Source organism: Vicugna pacos, chromosome 29 (assembly GCF_048564905.1).
Source record: "Vicugna pacos chromosome 29, VicPac4, whole genome shotgun sequence".
NCBI lineage: Eukaryota > Metazoa > Chordata > Mammalia > Artiodactyla > Camelidae > Vicugna > Vicugna pacos.
This window is the reverse complement of record NC_133015.1, coordinates 23,273,578-23,296,166: the sequence shown is the minus strand read 5'-3', so window position 1 is coordinate 23,296,166 and position 22,589 is coordinate 23,273,578. Positions and strand designations below refer to the sequence as shown.

The window sequence follows — 22,589 nt, the reverse complement described above, 5'->3', positions numbered from 1 at the left end:
CACCAGCAGTGCATAAAGGCTCCAGTTTCTCCACATCACCAGCACTTCTCATTTTCCGGTGGGTTTTTTGTCTATAGTCACCATCCTACTGGATGTCAGGTAGTGTCTCATTGTGGTTTTGATTTGCATTTCGCTAATGGTTGGTAATGTGGAGCATCTTTTCATGCGTTTATTGGCAATTTCTGTGTCTTCTTTGGAGAAATGTCTGTTCAAGCTCTTTGGTCATTTTTAAAATTAGGTCATTTGTTTGATTTGCTAATAATGTTTTAAAAGAGAGAGAGAGCAGAAGCTCATCTGAAATGGGGGTTGTAATAGAACCTAGCTTTTAGGGGTGGTGTAGAAACTGAATGAGGTGGTGCAGGTAAACACTTAATCCAGCTGACAGCATTTAAGAACTATTGTTATTACTAAATTTTTGATTTTATTATAAAGATAGTCTGGTAAATTAGAGCAAAGACTTATGAAATAGAAGAGAGAAATTACCCGGAATTTCCCCACTCAGCATAAGCTGTGTCTTGTTTTTTTTTTTTAATTAAACTTTTTATTTTGAGATCATTAAAGATTCACGTGCAGTTGTCAGAAACAAAACAGAAATGAAAACATGTGCTCACACACTTTTACACAGATGTTCATAAGAGCATTATTCACAATAGCCAAAGAGTGTAAATAACCAAGATATCCATCAGCTGGTGAATGGATAAACAAAATGTGGTATATCCATGCAATGGAATATTACTTAGCAGTAAAAAGACACATGCTACAACATGGATGGCCCTTGAAACCATGATGATAAATGAAAGAAACCAGACACAAAGGGCCATGTATGACATGACTCCATTTATGTGAAAAGGCTGGAACGGGCAGGTCTGTAGAGACGAAGTAGATGAACGGTTGCCTCACGTAGGGGGTTGGGAGGATGGGGTGTGACTGCTGTTGGGTATGGAGTTTCTTTGGGGGCCATGAAGAAGTTCAGTGGTGGATTGTGGTGCTGGTCCCACCAATCTGAGGATTCAGAACCTGATGAATTGTGTACTATAAATGGGGAAATGATATGCTATCTGAATTACGCTTTAATAAAGCTATCACATATATAGAAGAGATAATACAGAGAAACCCCGTGTAGTCTTTATTCAGTTTCCCCCAACAGTAGCATCTTGCCAAACTATAGTGTAATATCACTGCTAGTATATTAATATTGACAGTTTTTTAATTTTGTTTTTAATTGTTTTGGCTACTTTATGTCATTTGAATTTCCATATAATTTAAAAAATTTTTTCCTTGGAGAGGAGGTAATTAGGTTTATTTATTTTTTGGTTTTTAGTGGAGTGCCAGGGACTGAACCCAGGGCCTCGTGCGTGCTACATACACAGTCTACCGCTGAGCTGCATCCTCCCCCTATAGTTGTTTTTTCAATTGTGCTTTTCTCCTTTTAGTTTTGTGTTAAAGAAAGAAAAGAAGAAAGGGAGGGGAGGGAGGGAAGAAAGGAAAGAAAGAAGGAAGATAGCAAGGAAGGAAAATAAAGAGGAGAAAAGGAAAGAAGTAGGAAATTTTGCCCTGGGATCTTTTGTGGATATGGTTCTGTGATTTGGTGCCAGCCAGGGACCTCCTCCTTAGCTGTTGAAATCATGTCAATATGTCACATGCATCAAGCAGAGGAAGACGGGGAATCCAACTAGAAGAACAGTGATGGGTGATGTGCCATGAACCAGGGGTCTAAGGATGCCCCGCTCCCCGTGTGTCTGGACGTCTTATCCTGACTGAGGACCGGGTGTATAGCCAGGTCTGCGCAACGTCTCAAGGGATAAGTGGGCTAGCTTTTCTCATCGATAGAAAACGGACAACAAATTAGAAATTGTGTCCCTGTTAACCAAGCGAGTGAAGATTTTCACAAGCGTGAGAAATGGTTCTTTGACTATCAGTCGCATGTTGTGGTCTGGATTCTTTTGGCCTGAAGCACAGTGGACAAATACTAGGAAGTGGCCTGTTCGGGGGGAGCAGGGGGTTAGGGATAACAGAGAGGAGTGTCTCCCTCAAGCTGTTTCCTCTTGTCCCTGTGATCCTTTGGCATCTGGCTTGGCGACACGTTTTCCTCCACGGGTTGTTGGATTCCGAGGGAACTGACCCATCTGTGACGCGAGGGGTAATGTTTCCTGTTACCAGTCGGTCTCTAAAGAGACTTTGTCAAAGAAAGTAAACTTATTCCGAATTGATTTTGCGTGATAAATTTTCACTGGAGCCAACTGCACTGACATTAACCACCAGCCGACTTTGAAAATCAAGTACACGCATCTTTTCTGTAAACCACTCTCCGTTTTGTGATAGTAAGTTAGGCGCTTCGTAACAAGACGGTCACAGCTGGAGTTGGACTTTCCTAAATTGTCACATCGGCTTTCTTTACCTGTGGCAGGGTGGCATCCCAGGAGGAGTTACTTAAACCTTCAAAAGATTTTTTGAAAGATCACGTTTCCATCTGTAGTACCAACCCCAGTCTCTGTGGCTGCGTTCGCTGAGCCTGCACACTGCTGGGGAATAGCTTGGTAAAGGACCAGTCAATCCTTAGCGCTGAATAAAAACCGTGCCTTTAGCGCAAATGGAAACCTGCCCTGTTGTTCAAAAACCCCAGCCCTCGGGGACCATCGAGCGGAAGCTGCTGCCATTCTGGCGCTGTGTGACACAGCTGTTTTATTCACTGTGATCTCCGGCTCCTTATCAGCATTTTAAATATCTTTAGCAGCTGCAGTATTTCCGGATCATTTTTTTCCCCTACACTTGGAAAGCATTTTTTTTTCCTTCATCCTTTATCCATAATTTTATTTTATTTTACTGGGGATTGAACCCAGGACCTCGTGCATGCTAAGTACGCACTCTACCACTGAGCTATACCCTGCCCCCTCCCATAATTTTATGTTACGTGGAAGTCTCAGCAGGTCTCCAGGCTCTTATGATGACAGAAGGAGACTCGTTTTGTTTCGTTCTCCTTTGTTGCTATGTACTGTAACAAGCAGACAGAAAAGTGCATACCACACCAAGTTACATAATTCAAGTTCACAGCTAATGAAAGCCTGTGTGGTGACCCCTGCGATCACACCCAGAAGCCCCCACCTACCCCTCCCCAACCATAACCCCACCTGCCCCGAAGGCAGCTGCTATTCTGACCTTTGTGACAATTTCCTGACTTCTCTTTGTAGTTCTCCTACCCTTGAATGTGGGGATGTGTGTGCGTCCCCACACAATGTAGGTTCATTTTGCTTGTTTCTGAACTTTATATAAATGAATCCTGCCTGTTTCTCACTCTTTATCAGTGGAGTTGGTATTGATGGTTTTGGCGGCTATGAACGATGCTGCTGTGAGCATCTCTGAGCTGCTTGGAGCAGGGGTACGTGAGTTCCTCTAGATGACCAGGAGTGGATTTGCTGGACCACAGGTGTATGAATCTTCAACTCTACTAAATGCTGCTAGCTTAGTTTCCAGGGCGCTTGTCTGGGCTAGACTCTCACCAGTCATGCACAAGGGGTCGCAGTGTTCCATTTCCTGACACCAGAGTGGTGCCTGGGTGGATGTGGTCCCCATGTTGGCACAGCCCGTTGGGATGGTCACTCAAGATAATTGCACTTGCAAGGAGGCTGCTCTGTCAACATCCCTTGAGGATGCTGTTGAAGGCAGAAGCTTTACAACTGAATTTCAGTGATGCTCAGAAAAGAGCCCAGGAAAGGGCCTGCAGGAGCTGCCCCTGTTCCCCTGCCGAGGGGCTGGCGCTACCTGCACTCAAGATCATCACACTTTGTAATCTAGGTCTTGCTGGATGCTGGTCTCTCCCTGCGGGTTTACTTGCAGTTCCCTGATTACTAATAAGATCTCACAAGCATGTTAGTCATTACGATTTCTCCTTTCTAAAATGCCCATCCAAGCCTTTGCCTATCTTTCTACTTTTCTTATTGATTTGTAGGAATTTTTATATATTCTGGACACTAGTACTTTGTCAGTTGTATGTATCAAAGAGGGTTTTTTTTTTTGTTGTTGTTGAAGTCTAGTTGATATACAATGTTAGTTTCTGGTGTACAGCATAGTGATTCAGTTATACATGTATATATTCTTTTTCATTATAGGTTATTACAAGATATTGAATGTAGTTCCCTGTGCTATACATTAGGACCTTGTTATTTATCTATTTTACATATAGTAGTTTGTATCTGTTAATCCCAAACTCCTAATTTATCCTTCCCCCTGCCTTCCCCTTTGGTAACCTTAAGTTTGTTTTTTATGTCTGTAAGTCTGTTTCTGGTTTGTAGATAAATTCATTTGTATCACTTTTTTCAGATTCCACATATAAGTGATATCATATGCTGTTTTTCTCTCTCTGTCTGAGTTACTTCACTTATCTGATAATCTCTAGGTCCATCCATGTTGCTGCAAATGGCATTATTTCATTCTTTTTCATGTCTGAGAAATATTCCATTTTATATATATTTATATATCTTTATCCATTCATCTTTTTTTAGGATTTTTTAACATTTTTTATTGATTTATAATCATTTTACAATGTTGTGTCCAATTCCAGTGTAGAGCACAATTTTTCAATCATACATGAATATACATATATTCATTGTTACATTTTTTTCTCTGTGAGCTACCATAAGATCTTGTACATATTTCCCTGTGCTGTACAGTATAATCTTGTTTATCTATTCTACAATTTTGAAATCCCAGTCTATCTCTTCCCACCCCCCGCCCCCTTGGCAACCACAAGTTTGTATTCTATGTCTATGAGTCTGTTTCTGTTTTGTACTTATGTTTTGTTTGTTTTTTTGTTTTGTTTTGTTTTGTTTTGTGGGTTTTTTTTTTTTAGATTCCACATATGAGCGATCTCATATGGTATTTTTCTTTCTCTTTCTGGCTTTACTTCACTTAGAATGACATTCTCCAGGAGCATCCATGTTGCTGCAAGTGGCGTTATGGTGTCGGTTTTTATGGCTGATCCATTCATCTTCTTTATCCAGTCATCTGTCAGTGGACATTTAGGTTGTTTCCATGTTTGGCTACTGTAAATAGTGCTGCTGTGAACATTGGGGTGCATGTGTCTTTTTGAATTAGAGTTTTCTCCAGATACATGCCCAGGAGTGGGTTTGCTGGATCATATGGTAACTCTATTTTTAGTGTTTTAAGGAACCTCCATACTGTCCTCTGTAGTGGCTGCAGCCATTTACATTCCCACAGTGCAGGAGGGTTCCCTTTTCTCCAGAGAAGGTGTATTTTCTTGTTACATCTTGCTGTGTGCTGCCATGGGTACATTTCTGAGCTTTTAAATAAATTTACAATGGAAACTTCTTGATTCAGATAATATTAAAGGACTTTTGTTGGTGGAATTTACCTTAAATTTACTTTTAAGAGGCATAGGAAAGATCCTATTATTTGTAATTATACACTTAGATGGAAAATCAGTTTAATATATTCTTGATTCCATTGTTTCGGGTAGGTTGTGGCTTTTGAAAATGACCTAGGGCAGTGTTTTGTAAGCTTTCCATTACTGTCTTAGCCGTATGTTGTAACAGTTACTTTATTTTATGTACCTCATTCTTCATTTTTCTGTAGGACACTGCTACTAGGTACAAATCAAAGGGGAACATAAAAGGAAAAATTTTAGCTGAAAAATCAGTATTAAGGATCAGAAGAAAAATTAAGTTGCTTGTTAGCTGTATACTAACACTTTTTCTTGCTCATTTGAAAGTGTAGAAGTAGAAACATACTCCCTTTTCTTTGTAAAAATAATTCCTTTTAGAACCCTCCTACACTGCTGAATGGATACAGAAGCTGTGGCATATATATACATACATATATATGTATGTATATAGTGGAATATTACTCAGCTATTAAAAAGAATGAAATAATGCCCTCTGCAGCAGCAAGGATGGACCTAGAGATTATCATACTAAGTCTGACAGAGAAAGACAAATATTATATGATGTCACTTTTATATGGAATAAAAAAAATACAAATTATATTTACAAACTAGAAACAGACTCATGGACATAGAAAACAAACTGGTTACCGGGAGGAAAGGTGACAGGAAGGATAGATTAGGAGTTTGCGATTAATAGATGCACATTACTGTATATAAAATAGACAAACAACAAGGACATATTATAGAGCACAGGGAACTATATTCAATTTCTTGCAATGAGCCGTGATGGAAAAGAAACTAAAAATATATATGTCTGTATGTGTCTAACTGAATTGCTTTGCTGTACACCTGAAACTAACATTGTAAATCAACTATACTACAATAAAAAATAAGAAAAAAAATCCTTTTGTAAAAAAAAGATACATACTTATTCACAAATTTAATCAAAAGAGAAAGGAACAAAAGAAAGTAAAAGCAGCCCAAATCCTGCCACCTGAGAGCATCATTCTCAGTTTCCCTGAGTATACGCTGTGCGTAGCAGGTAACCATGTAACCTGGAGCAGGGACTGAACACGTTCACATCACCATTTCTTAGACTGTGTGTTTCTTGGGGCAGGTGCTGCCGAGCTGTAACACACCAGGTCGAGGTAGCCAGCAGGGTGACTCGCGGTGGTGACTGGCTGCCACTCCCTCCTCACCTGCTTCAGCACTCGCTAGAGAACTGTGGAAACAGAAAGGAAAGGAAAGGAGCGTGTGATTTTTCTGTAGTTCTGCTTTGCAAACCACTGAGAAAAGGCTTTCCCAGGAGAAAATCAAGCTCAAACTTCCCAGAAAAGCGGTGCCTTGGGGGAACTGCATTAAGGGAGCAGTATTTCCCCAAGTGCGTTCCGTGGGGTTTGAAAAGGTACATGAAGAAGTCTTCTGTGGTCAAGGAAGCATGGGAAATGCTGAGGTCGACCGAGTGGGACAGGCGTCTTCACTGACGGGCTCTCCGTGCTTCTGCTGTGTCTCCGGGGTGGCGCGGGCGCCGTGGGCAGTGGTCCCCGGAAGGTTCAGCCCAGAGCCCTTCCTTCCCCCAGCATCACCCGTGTCCACGTCTCTTAGAAAACTTTGGAGAATGCTTATTTGATCCTAGAGTATTGTTTGTACGTCAAAGTTAGAGTAAATAATTTTTTTCAAGTGCAAAGTTTTTTTTTTGATTATAGAATAGTATGTAATCATAATCACCAAGGTAGTGTGAACAAAATTAAAATCACCCGTAATTGCACGACTGGAGATAGCCGGTGCCCTGTGTATTTTAGTGTGTTTTCTTCCAGATCATTGTCAGTGTGTGTGGGTGTGTAAGAGTATGTAGAATTATGGTGTGGGGTGTTTATTTTTTTTTTTTTTTGGTCTTGGATAAAGAACATTTTATTAATTAGAGAAAATCTAACTAACTAGAGAAAATGGTGGCGTTCATATGGGATTTTACTATTGTTTTATTCAAAAAACCTTTTGATTTTAGAATAATTTTAGGTTTGGGGTGGAAGAGCATACACCCTTTACTCAGCCCCCCCTAATGTCACATATACAGAGTTTTAGATACTGTTGAACATTCTAGAGAGTTTATAGAAGTTTTTTCTATCTATAACTGAATCTTCCTCGAATTCTGCAGGATGTTTTTGGTGTTTTGGTTTCATAAATCGTGGCCTCTGTTCTTTTCCCTTCCTAGGTTACTACAACAATAGTACCAAGGTGGCCGTAAAAACCTTGAAACCAGGCACTATGTCTGTGCAGGCTTTCCTGGAGGAAGCAAACCTCATGAAGACCCTGCAGCACGACAAACTGGTGCGGCTTTACGCCGTGGTCACCAAGGAGGAGCCCATCTACATCATCACCGAGTACATGGCCAAGGGTGAGCCCCCGCCCCGCCCACCCCCATCACCGAGTACATGGCCAAGGGTGAGCCCCCTGCCCTGCCCGCCCTAGGCTTGCGAAGGAAGACCTCTAACGTCCAGAGAATACTCAAATTAAAAATTACATTTATGTTTGGAATACAATGACTATAAATTATATTTATATTTAAATTATAAATCGTAAACCAGCATGCTCACCACCCCGAAAAAAATCAGAAAATACAGGAACACTGAGCATTTTCACAAACCACCTCATTGGACGGCATCTGTTGTCAAAGTGATGTATCCTTGTCCTCGTTTGTCTGCACTTGTCTCCATGTACACACAGAACAGCCCCGAGAGTAGTACCCCACACCTAGCAGGCCCCCAGTAAATGGTCGTCAAATAAATATGCATTTCAAATAAGGTGTTATTGTAATGTGTTCAAAATGTGAGTTCTCAGCATTCCACAGCCAGTTCATTTTCCTGTTAGCGCTCAGTGTTCAGGGTGTGACTGAGAAATGTTCATAATTTAAAAACTTGTCAAGGTGGAATTCCCGTGTAATCACAGAGTCACTGAAGAAGAGGTTTTAAACAACCTTTGTGGTCACCTTCAGATGAAGGAGTTTGACTCACCATCCTTCTCCCTTCGGGTCGGTAGAGATACTAACAAACCACCTCATGACTTCTAGAGAATCAGAATCTTCAGAAGGAATGAAGGAAGGAAAGAATCGTAAGCTGTAGCCCAGATTTAGTAATCGTCTCATGCAGAATGGAGAGTACAGTGTGATGTCATAGCTGACTAGGTTAGAAAGAGGATTATTACATTTCCTTATTTAATATGTTACTATTTCAGAATATTAATCACTCAGAGTTCTTCCAAACAAGGACATTGTTAAAAAAAAAAAAAAGTTGTATCATTTAGGTTGTTTTAGCCCAGAAACCAGACTCAGGACCAGACGCTGAAGCAGGAATTCCATAGATATTTCTTGGATTAATTAACTAATGGTATTCTTTTTTTTAATAATTTAATTTAACTTAATTTATTTTATTATTTTCTGATGGAAGCACTGGGGATTGAACCCAGGACGTTGTGTGTGCTAAGCATGCACTGTACCACTGAGCTATTACCTGCCCCCCACTAATAGTGTTCTTAATCACAAAGGCTCGCTTGAATTTTGTTTGGATTTTTCTCTTGTGTGTTTGAACTGCACTAACATGCTCTTCCTCTACCAACAGGCAGTTTGCTGGATTTCCTGAAGAGCGATGAGGGGGGCAAAGTGCTGCTTCCAAAACTGATCGACTTCTCTGCTCAGGTGACGTATGAAAACGCCGGCCTGGGGTCAGGTTGCAGACCTCCCTGCTTCTGACTCAGGGTGACGTCCGGGGAGAAGGCGTTGGCGCTGAGGGTTTCCCAGTGGTGGTGGTGACAGAAAGGCCTTCCAAAGAACGCGTCCTTGGAGACAGTGATGGGGGCTTCACTTGGAGCGAGTGTGTCCATGGTGAGGTTTGACCCGGGCGCCTCCATCTCTGACCCAGGTCCGCCTCCTTAGACTTGTATCCATTTCCGCACAAGAGGTAGAAACAGCGCAGCTGAACCGATCTGTGCACTGCGTTTTGAAAGAGCAGTTCCACGCGGTATAAGCACAGCATCTTTTTTTTTATTCTTCTTTTTTTTATTGAAGTGTAGTCGATTTACAATGTTAGTTTCAGGTGTAAAGCAAAATGATCAGTCATACACATACATACATATAGATTTTTTTCAGATTCTCTTCCATTACAGCTCATTACAAGAAGCTGAATATAGTTCCCTGTGCTCTACAGGAGGTCCTTGTTGTGTCTCTATTTTATATATAGTGATGAAGCCCAGCACCTTCTAAGTGATGCATGTGTGCGGCTGAGTTCCTAATCTAAAGTACTGACGCTTTAAGTCCTCGGTGTTCCTGAAAACAGAGAACTGTCTTCCTTCCCTGCTCTGTCCCGCTTTCACTCCTCCTTGTTGGGTGTGTCTTTGGGATTCTGAGAAACATTCATTCATAGCATTTGTTGCCAATGTGTTTACTTTGGAATCGTGTTCTCTGAAGAGTACTTCGCAGGAGAGGGAAGTTATCCGGAAACCCAGGACTGTGCCTGGGGTCCCAAGGAAATGCTCAGGTGAAGGGTGCCCACTACTGACTTTCAGTGGTTTCATTGTGTCCCTTAGTCAGTCACGTTCAGCTCCTTGCTTGTTTCTCAGTATGGCTCACGGGTGGTTTCTGTTGGGAAGGCCACGGCCCATCAGGCCCAAAGTAGCACAGGAGATTTCTGGAAGTTCTGGAACAGGCAGGTCTTAATGGTCCTCGTTCCTTTCCCATTCCCTCCTCAGACCGTCTTTTAAAAGTTGGGGAATTGGTAAGTCCTTCCTGGGAAGATGAGGCCAAAGGAATGATTTAGCCCACAGGTGGAGCGCGTGGAGGAAGCAGGGGTGGAACCCGCGCTGTGCAGGAGAGTGTGGGGGCGGAACCGGAGTCCAGCGCCCTGGACCGGGTCTGCCCCGCGGCCCTGCCGCTCGGTGGCCATGCCACTGTCAGCAGGGCCTTCGCCTCCGTGGGTTAGTTTTCTCTCCTGTCAACTGGGAATGGTCCTTGCTGCTTCAAGGAGCTGTTGCGGGGATCAAGTCCCACGAGCTGGCGTGGACACGGCACTTCAGAGGCTGCTGCTGGACGCCGAGGAAAACTTGGGGGCGACGGCCCCCATCACTGCAGTAAAGGTGCAACATCTAGTTTCAGTGCACGGAGTGCTGAGTGTCTGCGGGAGGGTCACCAGGTCAGCAGCACCCACGAAGTCCCTAAGCAGCACAAAGCTCACTGTCTTTACAGGAGAACTCCATCTCCTTTTGGCTCCACTTCTGTTCAGGGAGCAAGCCTCACCCCGACCCTTCCCTCAAGGGGGCGCTCGTGAGACCTCCTGCGGCCCCTTAATTGTCCCGTTTCATCTGCTCCTGGCTTTCCTCGTTAAACTACTGACAACATGAGCAGGGGCCTGAACCGTGGCAACAAGGGTGGGGCCTTGACGCCTCCGCCTCAGCCCCAGACCGCGTACCTCCCACATCCTCCGCGCTAACCACAGCGCTGCCCGGTCCCACTGCGCCGCCATCCCTTCCCTCGGGTGCTACCCCGCGCGCCGCCTCCGGGAGCCGTTCTGAAATGATCTCCAAAGAAAGCATCTCTGGATGTTTTCTCCTTTTCCTCGCCATCGCGCGCCGCTGGTTAACGTTGCCGCTTTCCCGCAGTGAATGACTGCGGAATGGTGAACACTAACAAAGCCGGCCGCGGCGGTGGAGGACAACTCGGTGCCTGATAGTCCAGGCTTTCCCACGCTTCTGCACGGGACCGTGACTGGAAACAGGGGGAAGCAGCAGACCTGTGTGGGGCCGGGGGGGTATTTGAAGTCGAACAATGAGTAGTCTGTGCAACGTGTTTATGCTTTCTTCCTTTCACTGGCGTCGGCGGTAGCATCAGAGATTCGGGAACTTGAGTGTTCACAAGAGGACATAGTTAAACTCAGCAGTTTTTTGCAGTGGGAGACAGATTAGAAATAAACCTGTTTACTTCCTCGCAGCCCCGGAAGAGTAAGGACGTGGTGGGGGAGGTGTGAGGGGCAGCCTTGGGACTTTTCCCAGGCTCTCACATGGCCTCTTCTTCCCTCTCCTTACCACCGACCCCCGCCCTCCCCTCCACTTCCCCCTCCCGATTCTCCCAGTGCCAGTCGAGACAGGAAGTGGGTGAGGGCACGTGACGGCCTCTCAGTTCATGTGGGGGCTTCATTTCATCACTTCCTGTCTCAGGATGAGTTAGTCCTAAAAGTCTCTTTGGAGCCCAAGTGTGATCCTCACTCCCCAGCCCATCTCTGAGCACCCCTGCCACCGGCCCACCGCCTTCCTCCCCTTTTAATGGAGAATGAGGCTGTCAGCTCTGTGCGGTGCCTTTCTTCTTGTGTTAAATGAAGCCATTTGTGCTTTTTGTGCTGCAATAGGAAAGTGACCCCTTTGCAAAGGAAGTTGGATACTTTCAAAGCAGAGTGACTTGGCCTGATTCCCTTCCAGCCTTTGCCTCATGTGAGAGAAGAAAAGTGAACTTGGAGGAGGAAGGGGTGAAATCTGTGGGAATTTCCTTCAGCAGAAGCGGAAATAGAATTGTAGACTTGACAAATGGAGAAGAGAAAGAAGTGGGGAAGTCACAGTTGCATTGTGGAGGTCAGAGGAATCATCCTGTAATTCAGGTCAAGGGAACCAAAGCCTTTTTCAGTCTTTGGAGGCAGCGTCCCTCAAGTGCAAAAGGGACCAAAAAATGAAATGGACATTTACCTGTGGGTAAAACTGCCTTGGAAAACGGGGAAGTCAAAGGTGTTGTAATAATCTTGGCAACAAGTACATTTCTTTCGCCCCTTCTAGCTGATAAAGCACTTCGGTCTCCATCATTTAAGTTGAGCCCAACAGCATTATATTGTTATTTAATGCTTTTTACAAATGAGGAGGTGACCTGGGACCTGTCCAGGGGAGAGTTGCTGGGCTCCACCCTGGGTCTTCTGACTCCAGGTAACTGGTTCTTTCCCCTGTAGCCCACAGTCATCCCATGATCACAGTTGCCCTGTGATCATTTCACACTACGCTGATAGCATTTCCCTCTTTTGTGATTATGATTATCAGAATTAATGATATATTTTGTGTGGTTTTTTTCCAAAAACATTCTCTGTTGCCAAGATGTAGATCTTTCCATCACACAGTGATTATGCTCAAGATTTATTTTGCCCCCTAGTGTTGAGGTTTAAGCCACATTTAATTGGAAATTGGAAAAATAAGGCTGGTAGGAAACCTCCGTCTGTGGTCATTGGATGATCAGCCTGTTTAGTAGGAAGGCCTTTGGCTGAGAAAATGTCATACAGACTAGGGCTCCCTTGTAATAACTCTCAGTTGGAACCTGCTGGTCTGTTGGAGGTAACTGGGATCTGAGGTGTCTGGAGCTGGCTGTTCTGCTGAAGTTTCTAGAGTATTTGCCACTACCATCAGACGTGGGTCTCCTCATTCTATCTCCCTGTAAAGAATCTAAAAGACAAGCCAGGGCCTCGTTGTCCAGCTCAAGGCGCTCCTCCACATCCCACTCCCCAAAACATCAGGGTGAAGCAAGTACTTTATTTTTCAAAAGCTTTATTAACATTAACCCTTCAGTGATGGTGTCATCGCATTTAATTTACCTAAACTGGAGGAAGAATTACATCAAGATTTTGAGTCAGAGGCAGCGACAAGTAGAAACCTCAGGGGACAGACTTGATTTGCATTTCATCCTGGAGGCCAGGTCCCCTCCCCACTTCATATTTAATTTCAGCTCTTCACACGAGAACTCTCACGCATGACTCTCTAGGGAGGCCCCGCGTTCCCAGTTCTTCTTTGAAGCCCAAGAGCCTCCTCCGGGGGAAACGGCCAGCACAGCAGAGACAATTAATTCCACAAAATCATCTGAGCTGGGTATCACCCTGGCTGGAAAGGTCACGTGGCCATCAGGATATGATGGTTCCCAGTGCGCATCATGGGGGAACCACGGCTTGGAAGCCTTCCCCAATATAAAATACCTTACAGACATAGTGTTTTCTCTTTCTCCAGAATATGAGAAACATCACTGTCATTTTGTGAATGGAGCTATTGGTGATGTTAATGGTGGAGAAACCATTAAGCCAGGAGTCGGAAAACCTGGACCACCCTGGGGAAAATCATCCTGTAGACCCTGTGTCCTCTTCTGTGAAAGGAGGGGCCACAGGTTAGCTTTCCCATAGCCTCGGCACTACTGTTCCGTGACCTCGAAAATCTCCTCCTTCTTAGAATATCTACGTGAATTATCACCCCAGAGTTATAATTAATGCTTTTAAGTGTATCCAGATGAAATGGTATAAGATTTTGACATTGCTCTTCATACGGGAAAATGAATGCATCACATAAATGTAGTACCCAGTGTCAGGCATGTAAATGCGCTGTTATCTTCCTGGAACAATGAATTTTGTCTGAGGCTTTAAGTTCAGCCCTGAAAACTTACAAAATGGACAAATGAAAGCAGAGTTACTGGCAGAATTGCAAAAGTGGATCATATGCAGTTTCCTTCTGAAAAAGTTGAAAGAATAGGAAACTGTCATTTAAAAATAGTGTAAAACAGGAACTCTTTTTTTTTTGGCTGTTGGGCGGTAGGGGTGTTTAAATGTTTAAGCAGTGGAACCATGACAGGTTGTTTAACAGCAAATAAAGAGGAAGTTCTTCTTGTTTTAATTTTTGTTTTTGTTTTTGGGGGGGGAGCAATTACATTTATTTACTTATTCATTCATTCATCTATTTTTTTAATTATTTATTTTTCAGCAGAGGGACTGGGGATTGAACTCAGGACCTCATGCATGCTAAGCACGCACTCTACTACTGAGCTATCCCCCTTCTTGTTTTGATTTTGATTGGAAAACTTTCTAGCACCAATAAGAAGCTTTCAGCTCATGGAGGTGGCTGCTGGGACTTAGGGTTTGCGTGCCAGCCCTGCCCCTTATCTGGGTATGATTTTTGTCCAGGGGCGGCCACTTCTGGTCAGCATTACTGTAAGTCACAAAGTAACTTCCTCTTCAGATACCCATCAGGGAACCTGCAAGGCGAGAATCTAATTGAAGCAGTGTAGGAGCAGGCAGGGTTCATCACCAGTGGCTCAGAGTTCACAATGGACGTGGACACGCTTAAAGGGGACTGCAGATTGTCAACACAACTGATCTTTGTCTTGAGCTTGCAGTTTGCTTGCCCTGTGTGTCCACCCGCTCTTGGTGTGTCCCTTCGTCCCCCACCCCGCCACGTGTGCTGAGCACAACCAGGCACGTGCCAGGGGTGGGAGGAGGCAGATGCATCCGCCTCAAGGTGCTTACAGCCTGGTGTGGGAAGCAGAAAAGTAACAGGCGGGCCGGGGTCGGCTCGCTGGGGACCAGGCAAGGGCTGTGTGGGACCGGCGCCCCAGGCTGTCTTCCGAGGAGGCAGGCTGGAACCCAGTGGGGCAGGGAGCAGTGAGAGGGGAGGCTTCCTGGAGGAGGCGACACTGAGAGGCAAGGCTAGCCCTGCTAGCTGGGGCGGGGGGTGGAGGTAGGGAGGAGTCTGGCTGAGTGGACTTGGTCCATAAGGGCAGAAAAAAGAGGTGTGGGGGATTTACAGGTGGGATGTGTTGAGGAAGTGGGAGCAGGGACACTGAGAGCTAGACGTGGACGTTAAGGAAAATTGGAGGTACTGTCAACGCCTGAGTTATGCAAGAGGCGCAAACTCCTGTAGATAACGGAAAAATGTATTTGAGAAAAGCAGAAAGGTGGTTATATTCAGCCAGCGGTCTCTCGAGAGTTATGATTTTATGCTTTTGTGTTTATTTACCTCTGAGGACCCTGCAGGTGCTGTTTGTATTTACTGTGACACGCGCTTGTGTCTCCAGCCCACCTCTGCCGGAACCACAGGGCGCCGCGCTCCTCTGCGCCTAGGATTCTGTTTTGTCCCTGGTTTTTGTTGTCATTTGGTTTGTTTTGTTTTCTAAACCCGAGACCAGGAAAGGTGGGTGGAAGAGGAAGGGGACGTCTGTGTTCCAGTCCCAGATCCTTTTTTAAAGGGGGCACCCTGACACGGGCAGGGCTCATCCTGAAATGTTTCCATCAGAGTTAGATGTCTCAGCACCCGGCCCCCGGAACCTAAGAACAGCTTGGTCTGGGGGCCTGAAATCTGAGGGAGTCGCGCTGAGTCTGGACAGTTAAACCTCCCCCCAGTGGCTTCTTGATGCTCCGCGGGAGGCGGGTGTGAGATCCTGGCCGTGAACCTGGCGCGGGTTCCTTGGTGGCAATTTGCTCCTTCAAGGCGACGGTCTAAGCAGGAAGGCGTATGACGAGCTCTGTACATGGGACGTCGCCCTGGGCGGTGTGCCCATGTGATGAGGAGGGAGAGGGGCTGGAGGTCATGGTCCCAGCGGAGGGGAGCAGCCACGTCATGGGCTGCAGAAGCAGAAAGCCAACCAGACACCCGATGTCTGGGCGGGCAGCTGAGCTGTTGGCCCTGTAAGCACCGGGTTTGCAGGGAGCCAGGCATTGACCAAGGGAAATAGATTTTGCTGTGTGGGTTGAAGTGTCGTGGGACGCCCGGGGCAAGAGGTCCTAGGTGGTCACGTGCTTGAGTGCAGGGTCCGGGGTTTGGAAGCGGGCGTGAGCTGGAGGGAGTTCTAGATGCTGCTCTGTGGATGGTCCCTTCGGGGGCGGGGGGCAGTTGACAAGGTCCCTAAGGGGATGTGGGGGCACAGAGCCCCCAGGAGAGGGCCAAGGGGGACAGGTGGGAGGCCAGCCTGGGGATGAGGGACGAGGTCCTCAAGGAGGAGGCAGGGCTGATTGGAACTGAGAAACTTGTTGTGGATTTTGCAACAGGAACTCCCTGGGAGAACTTGGCTGGACGGTTTCCAGCCATGATTTAGGTGGAAGCCAGGCACTGGGCCCATCCCTGCTCCAGGATCCCCTCCTCTGCTCCGCAACCCTGGTATCCTGTCCTGTCTCCAGAGCCCGCTCTCCAAACCTGGCTCCTCTTCCTCCTCCATCCCCTCCTCGGCCTTCTCCCTCCCCCCAGCCACCATGTTCCTACCCCCAACCCCACCCCCAGCCACACTCTGGAGACAACTATTTCTGTTATTATTTGAATGAAATTGCTTGGTCCTTATTTTTTTTTACTTGAAGTATAGTCGATTTACAGTGTTGTGTTGTGTTAATTTTGGTGCACAGCACAGTGAGTCAGTTATACACCTAGATGCCTTTTCGTGTTCTTTTTCATTATAGGCTGTTACAAGGTATTGAGTCTAGTTCCCTGTGCTGCACAGTAGGACCTTGTTGTTTATCTGTTTTATAGATAGTGGTGTGTATCTGCATGGTCCTTTTTTTTAATTTTAGTTTTATTTAATGGAGGGACTGGGGATTGAACCCAGGACCTCCTGCATGCTAAGCACGTGCCCTGCCCCTGAGCTATACCCTCCCCCATGGTCCTAATTTTTAAAAGCAGGTTTATACTGATTTTTTTCTACGCAGGGGAAAAAAATGAAATAAAATGACTCTGAGTGACCTTTAAATGATCTGTCTTTTAAAAACCATGGTTTTGTAGCCTTCCGTATAAGTCGGTTTCTTCCCCTGTCCTCGGATCATGAGCTTCAAGATGTTTGTGTTACAGCACACACATAAATTCCAATATAATGCTTGTCTTAAACTGAGTCGCCAGAAGCGGCCCCTGCCCTTATTTCAGAGCAGCTTGGTGTCCTCAGAGTTGATTCTGGGGCCAGGTTGGTTCCCAGCTCCACAGGCAGGTTCGCAGCCCCTACACGGCACAGCAGGGTTGAGTCTCAGTGACCCTCCGGGCAGCTATGCTTCTGGCCTCACTGGCATTTCAGCTCTGATCTCTGCCCCAGTGGTCAACTTAGGGTCCTGCCTGAGGGCCTGAGGGCCACCACAGTGAGCACGGGGCCACCAGAGGACAGCTAGGCAGTGCCCACGGCCACATGGAGCCCTGCCATGGGAGCCACCCCATGGCCTTGCCCCTTCCCCCAACTCCTTGCTAGGAGGTGCCCAGCCTCCAGCTCCCAGAGCCCTGCAGTGGCCAGAGGGCGAGGGTGCAGCCCTCCCGCAGGCTTCCCAGCCCCCGGGGCAGCAGGCAGCTCCTGGACCAACCCCTCTGCGTAGTCTTCCTAAACGTGTCTCCCGCCTCTGCCCACCTTCGTCTCTGCTCTGGCCTTTGCCGGCGCCTCTTGCCTGGTGCTGCCAGCTTCAGACACTCGGGCATCCAGTTAAATGTGACTTTTCGATACACCGCGAATAATCCGTGAGTAGAAACACCCCTTTGTATTTTACCTGGCAGCCCTGCACGCACTGGGTCTGCCGCCGGCCTCTTTCGCTTCCTCTTTCCAAGCTCCATGAAGCAGGCGGGGCCAACTGGGTAAATTTAGTTTTGCATTTTTTATTGTGGTCAGATGCGCATAGCATAAAATCTTCCACTTTGACCATTTTTAAGTGTGCAGCTCAGTGGCGTTAAGTGCGTCACATTGTTGGGCCACCACCCCCGACATCCACCTCCAGAACGTTTTCATCTTCCCGGACAATTAAACGCTCACCCCTGTTCCTAGGTCTCCCCGGCCCTTGGCAACCACTGCTCTCTCCTGTCCCTAAGCATTTAACTGCTCCAGGTCTCTCACCAGCTGGATGAGTCTGCAGCCCTGCTGATGAGCACCTTCCGTGGACTCCATCACACTTTTCAAAACTCCGGATGGCATGTGCACGCAGGTCCCCAGCCTCTGCCTTCCTTGGGCCTGGCGCCCACCAGGCTTCTATTGTAGAGTTTCTCCCAAGCCCACTCCTGGAGACCACCCCTCTGTGCCGCTCACCCTTGTCCTCAGTCTCTCTCTGTCTCTCTCTGCCTCCCGTCTGTTTCTCAGCGCGTGTGCTGCAGCGTGAATGTTGGGGTGAGTTCTCCCTTGTATGCAGTAGGTGCTCTATAAATATTTGCTGAATGACTGTTGACCCGAGCCGGGACAGCCTACGTTCAGTTTCAAACAACAGATCCTTTATTCTCTGCTTCACACAGCTCTGAACAAGCCATTAGAAGAGCATGTGTTTTTCGTGTTTTTCTGGGTCACGATTCGGGTGTATTTAACCATAAGATGTTCTCCTGATACTTTCCTTCTTCCCCTCACCCCCAGCTGTTTGCTTTTCTGCACAAAACTTACGTTATTGGTTGAAATAAAAGTGAGAAAGGAAGAAGGAAGTAGAATGTCTGGGTCTTTGTGAAAAGACAAAGCTGCCTTGTTTTGCGCTCCCTGTGGGATAAGGAAGGCCAGGAGGGAGGAGAAATTATAAACGAAGTGTTTAACCCTGAAGCCGGTGGCGGATGCATTTAATGGGAACATTTAAAAATGAGCAAGTACTCCTCTCCTAGGGTCATTCTGGTTCCTGGGAGGGTCCTCTGTCTGCGCTGCGCCAGCTACGGAGGTGATGGGGCTGGAAAGCAGTGGTGAAGGGGCTGGCGGGCCGTGCTGGGAGAGCGCAGGGCTTCCGGCTTCCGGCTCCGGCTCGCTGTGCTCCCCACATCTCCCTGGGTCTGTGACGTAGCTGTCTGGGTGGTGCTTGGCGGGGTAGACCTACCTGCGCGTTGACGAGTGAAGGTCGTATCTGCACTCGTGCCGGCAGGCAGCCCCAGCGGCGTGTGTTAGCCCATCCTCTTCACTGTCCTGGCCCTTCCATCTCCCCCTCCCTCGACCCCAGCTCTGAGGCCCGTCAGCTCATCGTCCCTCTGGCCGCAGGGTCCTCGGGTCCCTGGGCACCTCTGGTTGTTGCCCTCTGCCCAACCTCTCTCTCTCTCCAGTCCCTGATGCTCCTGCCATGGTTGGTGGGCATCCAGGCAGACCTTCAAACTCAGGCTCTCTGTCTCTTGACTTCCTCTCCCCCAGGATTCCGTCCTCGCCCCTGGAGCCACTCCGTGGTTATGACCGGTATCGCTGGCCCCCATCCCCGTCCCGGCCCATTGCCTCCCATCTGACTGGCTCACCCTCCACTCCTCCGGCTCCAACAGTGCCTGCCCCTTCCCAGCACTTCCTGTCCATCCACCGCTCACCTGCCCCCACGCCTCCACTCCCTCGTGTTTCTCTTCTCTGCTGACCTGGCTTCTGTGTCCCCTCTGTCGCACGGACCTTATTCAAGATCAGCTCTTCACCTGCTTCATCCCCATTTGCACACACCAGCTGTGGCCGCTGCTGAGGGGGTGTACCGGCTCTTCTTCAAGACCAGTGACTGAACGCTCTAGTGACCCCACGCACACACTCCTGCACAGCCGTTTCTGTCCTGCTCCTCTGTCCCCAGACCTAAGCCCTGCCTCCCCCTTCCCTCTCTCAGAGGATGACCTGCTGTCTCTCTCGCTGAGAAGGAGAAGCCGTCACACGTCCTCCTTCCTGATGTGACAGCCACCTGCATTACGCACCAGGTCCTGTCCCGTCTTGCCTCTCAAGACACCGTTCTAGAAATTCTGCACTGATGTTTCCCGCTCATTTCTGTGCCATCCCCATGGGAATTGTCATAAAGCCCCCCGTTTCTTCCACATCCCTCTCCAGCTACCTCTGCCTCCATTCCCCCCCCCACCCCACCCCTGCAACGGGTGTCCTCGAAGGACCACCCTCCCTCATCCTCAGGACAAGGAAATGCCCGAACAGCCACAGAGAACAACCCTGCCCCTCCCGGCTCCCTTCGGAAACACTCGCTGTTCTGCAAACTCATTTCCAAAGGGTTCAGGTGCAAATAAAAGTAGTAGCAGGGCTGTTTCCGGCATACTTGGGCTCGACCAGAGCCCGTTACAGACCTCCTCAGCTGTCACAGGACGACTGAGTCGGGGATTATTTCCAGAGCGGGAGTTCAGGCTCTGCACGGGAACTGTTCCCCCTAAACAGAACTCAAGCTCTCGCAGGTGTTCTGTCGGAGCTGGCACTTGGCGCATGTGCCTGCTGTGTCTTTTCCTCACTTCTTAGCTGTCTGGCACGAGGTCTGTCTATTTGCTGTTGTGTATTTATCCATCTTCCCCCCCGGAAAGTAAACACACGGGGCAGGGCGGGCTGTGTGTCGCTGCCCAGTGCACCTGGAACAGGGACCAGGCTCCTCGCAGGTGGGGGGTACTTTCTGCACATGGATGATGAGTGAATGACAGTCCTCGTAGGCTGATGGAAGACCCTGCCTCAGAGGGACACTGGCCTGTGGTCTTCATGCATCGCAGTGTCCTCAGGTCGTAGCAAATCTCGTCAAGCTACAGGTAACCGGAACCCTAAATCTCACCCCCGGCTGTTTTCTCTTAACTCACTGTGACGTACTGATACGACTTTATAGATGTGAGTATATACTTCATGAATGATCCTGGAAGTCTTTCCAGGTTAACATAGCACAGAACAAGTATTCACGCCCAGGGAAATTCTGGGAAAATGTGAATCTAGATCAGATCTCGTTTTTTAAAATAGATTTTTTTTTCCTTACCAGAAATCAATGAGTGTTCATTATAAAATTATTGGAAAAAATAGCCCTCAGATTCTGTGATTCCAAAGGCAGCTGATACGGGCATTTTGTGCGTTCTTGTGCTATATTTCAGTCTTATTTCATTTTCCTAGTGATTTTTAAAGCAGTAGTATTGATAATGGATTAAAAAAGAAGAAAAGCCATACTGTACCATAGCTTATAAATTTAAAACGTTTAACCCCGACTCCTTGGTCCCAGTTTTAACAATTCTAATGCATCCTTACAGATACCAGTGTAGATTCTGCCCCCCCACCACAGATGAAATTATCCAATTTGTAGTATGTTGCAGTTTTACAGCTTAATTTATCTTGGTTGTCTTCTCATATTGGTATAGAATGATCCTCCTCATTCTTTTAAAGCCTTTTAATATTCTGTGTAGATGTCCTGTGGTTTAACTGCTCCCTTGTTGATGGGCATTTCTGTTGTTTTCTGGGGTTTTGTTTGTTTGGTTTGGGTTCTACTGTAACAAACAGTGTACGGTGAAGATCCTTCCCTGTATGTGTTTGTACACGTGTGCAAGTGTGTTCGAAGGGTGAATTCTGTGTTGCAGATCTACATTTCCAGAAGTGTGTATACATTTTAAATTGTGATGGCTATTCCTCAGAGTCTTGCCAGAAAGTCTTGCCCAAACTGGGTGTTGTTAACACTCTCTACCCCAGTCTGATAGGTCAGATTTAGTATTTCCATAGTGTAATCTGTGCTCATTTAATATGGGTGAGATCGAGCATCTTTTCCTATGTTTTTTCCTTGTTTGCCGTTTATTTTTCTGGAACCTATTTCATTAAGCTCTTTGCCCATTTTGTGCATTAGTTTATCATCATTCATCCTTTTTAATTGTTCTTTTCATTACTCGTTGTGTCTGTGCCGTACGTGCTGTTCTGTATGTCTCAAGCTGAGTGTTATAGTTTTTCACTGTACTGAAAACTCTCCACAAACGCTTGTGTACCTGTACAGTGTAACATGCGGCTCCTACGGCTGTGTCGTGATTTCCCTAACAGTCCCCTGTAGATGAACATTCAGGGAATCTCCACTTTTCCACTAATATAAATACCAACGCAAAACGTTTCTGTGGGCAAAGCTTGACTTCCTGCGTCTGCTTCCTCATCCCCCCCGTAGCCAGGTAACAGGGTCGGAGCAGGAACGTTCGAGTCTCTGGACGGTCACAGCCTGTTTTCACTGAGCACAGTTGGGCGTGTGGTCCGAGGAACTGTCCCTCGGCTGTCAGGTCGCCGTCCTCCTCAGCATCATACCTCCTCTGTCTCGCAAAAGCCCAGACAGAAGAACCAACGGCTCTTGTCTTGTTTCTCCATCCCTGGGATAAGTTATGGACGTTTTGCTTCCTTCTTCTCCTTTCAGGGTGATAAGCGTGGCTCCTTAGCCGCAGATCGGGGTGGGTCACGTAGATGATAGCAGTGAAACTGATGTGGAAGAGCACACGGTGAGCAAAGGAGACTGCTCCCCGCAGTGTCATTTATTCACTGCCCTGTCCCGGTGTGCTGAGTGGGGGTCCCTTTCCTGATCCACTGGGGGGGGGTGATTGTTAACAGGTCACACCTTCACAGCCTCAGGCAGCTGGTCTAAGGGAGCCTCGTCAGCGGACGTGGGGTCCGGGCCCCCTCACATCCCAGGGGTGATGGCAGCCACTCAGCAGAAGGGACACAGAGGCCGGGGCAGCTCCCCACCGACCGCCCCTCGGCTTGGAGATCAGCTATCCTGCCTGT

General features: G+C 47.2%; 1 protein-coding gene across 8 annotated transcripts in view; it reads left to right on the top strand.

Annotated features, from left to right (window-relative positions):
- Nucleotides 1–22,589, top strand: part of LYN (LYN proto-oncogene, Src family tyrosine kinase) — a 104,983-nt gene that overhangs the window by 62,793 nt on the left and 19,601 nt on the right. For all 8 annotated transcript variants that reach the window (XM_072951950.1, XM_072951955.1, XM_006204671.4 and 5 more), the window contains exons 9-10: nucleotides 7,611–7,793; nucleotides 9,013–9,089. In XM_072951950.1, coding sequence (XP_072808051.1) covers nucleotides 7,611–7,793; nucleotides 9,013–9,089 — 260 coding nt within the window. The remainder of the gene's footprint in view (nucleotides 1–7,610; nucleotides 7,794–9,012; nucleotides 9,090–22,589) is intronic.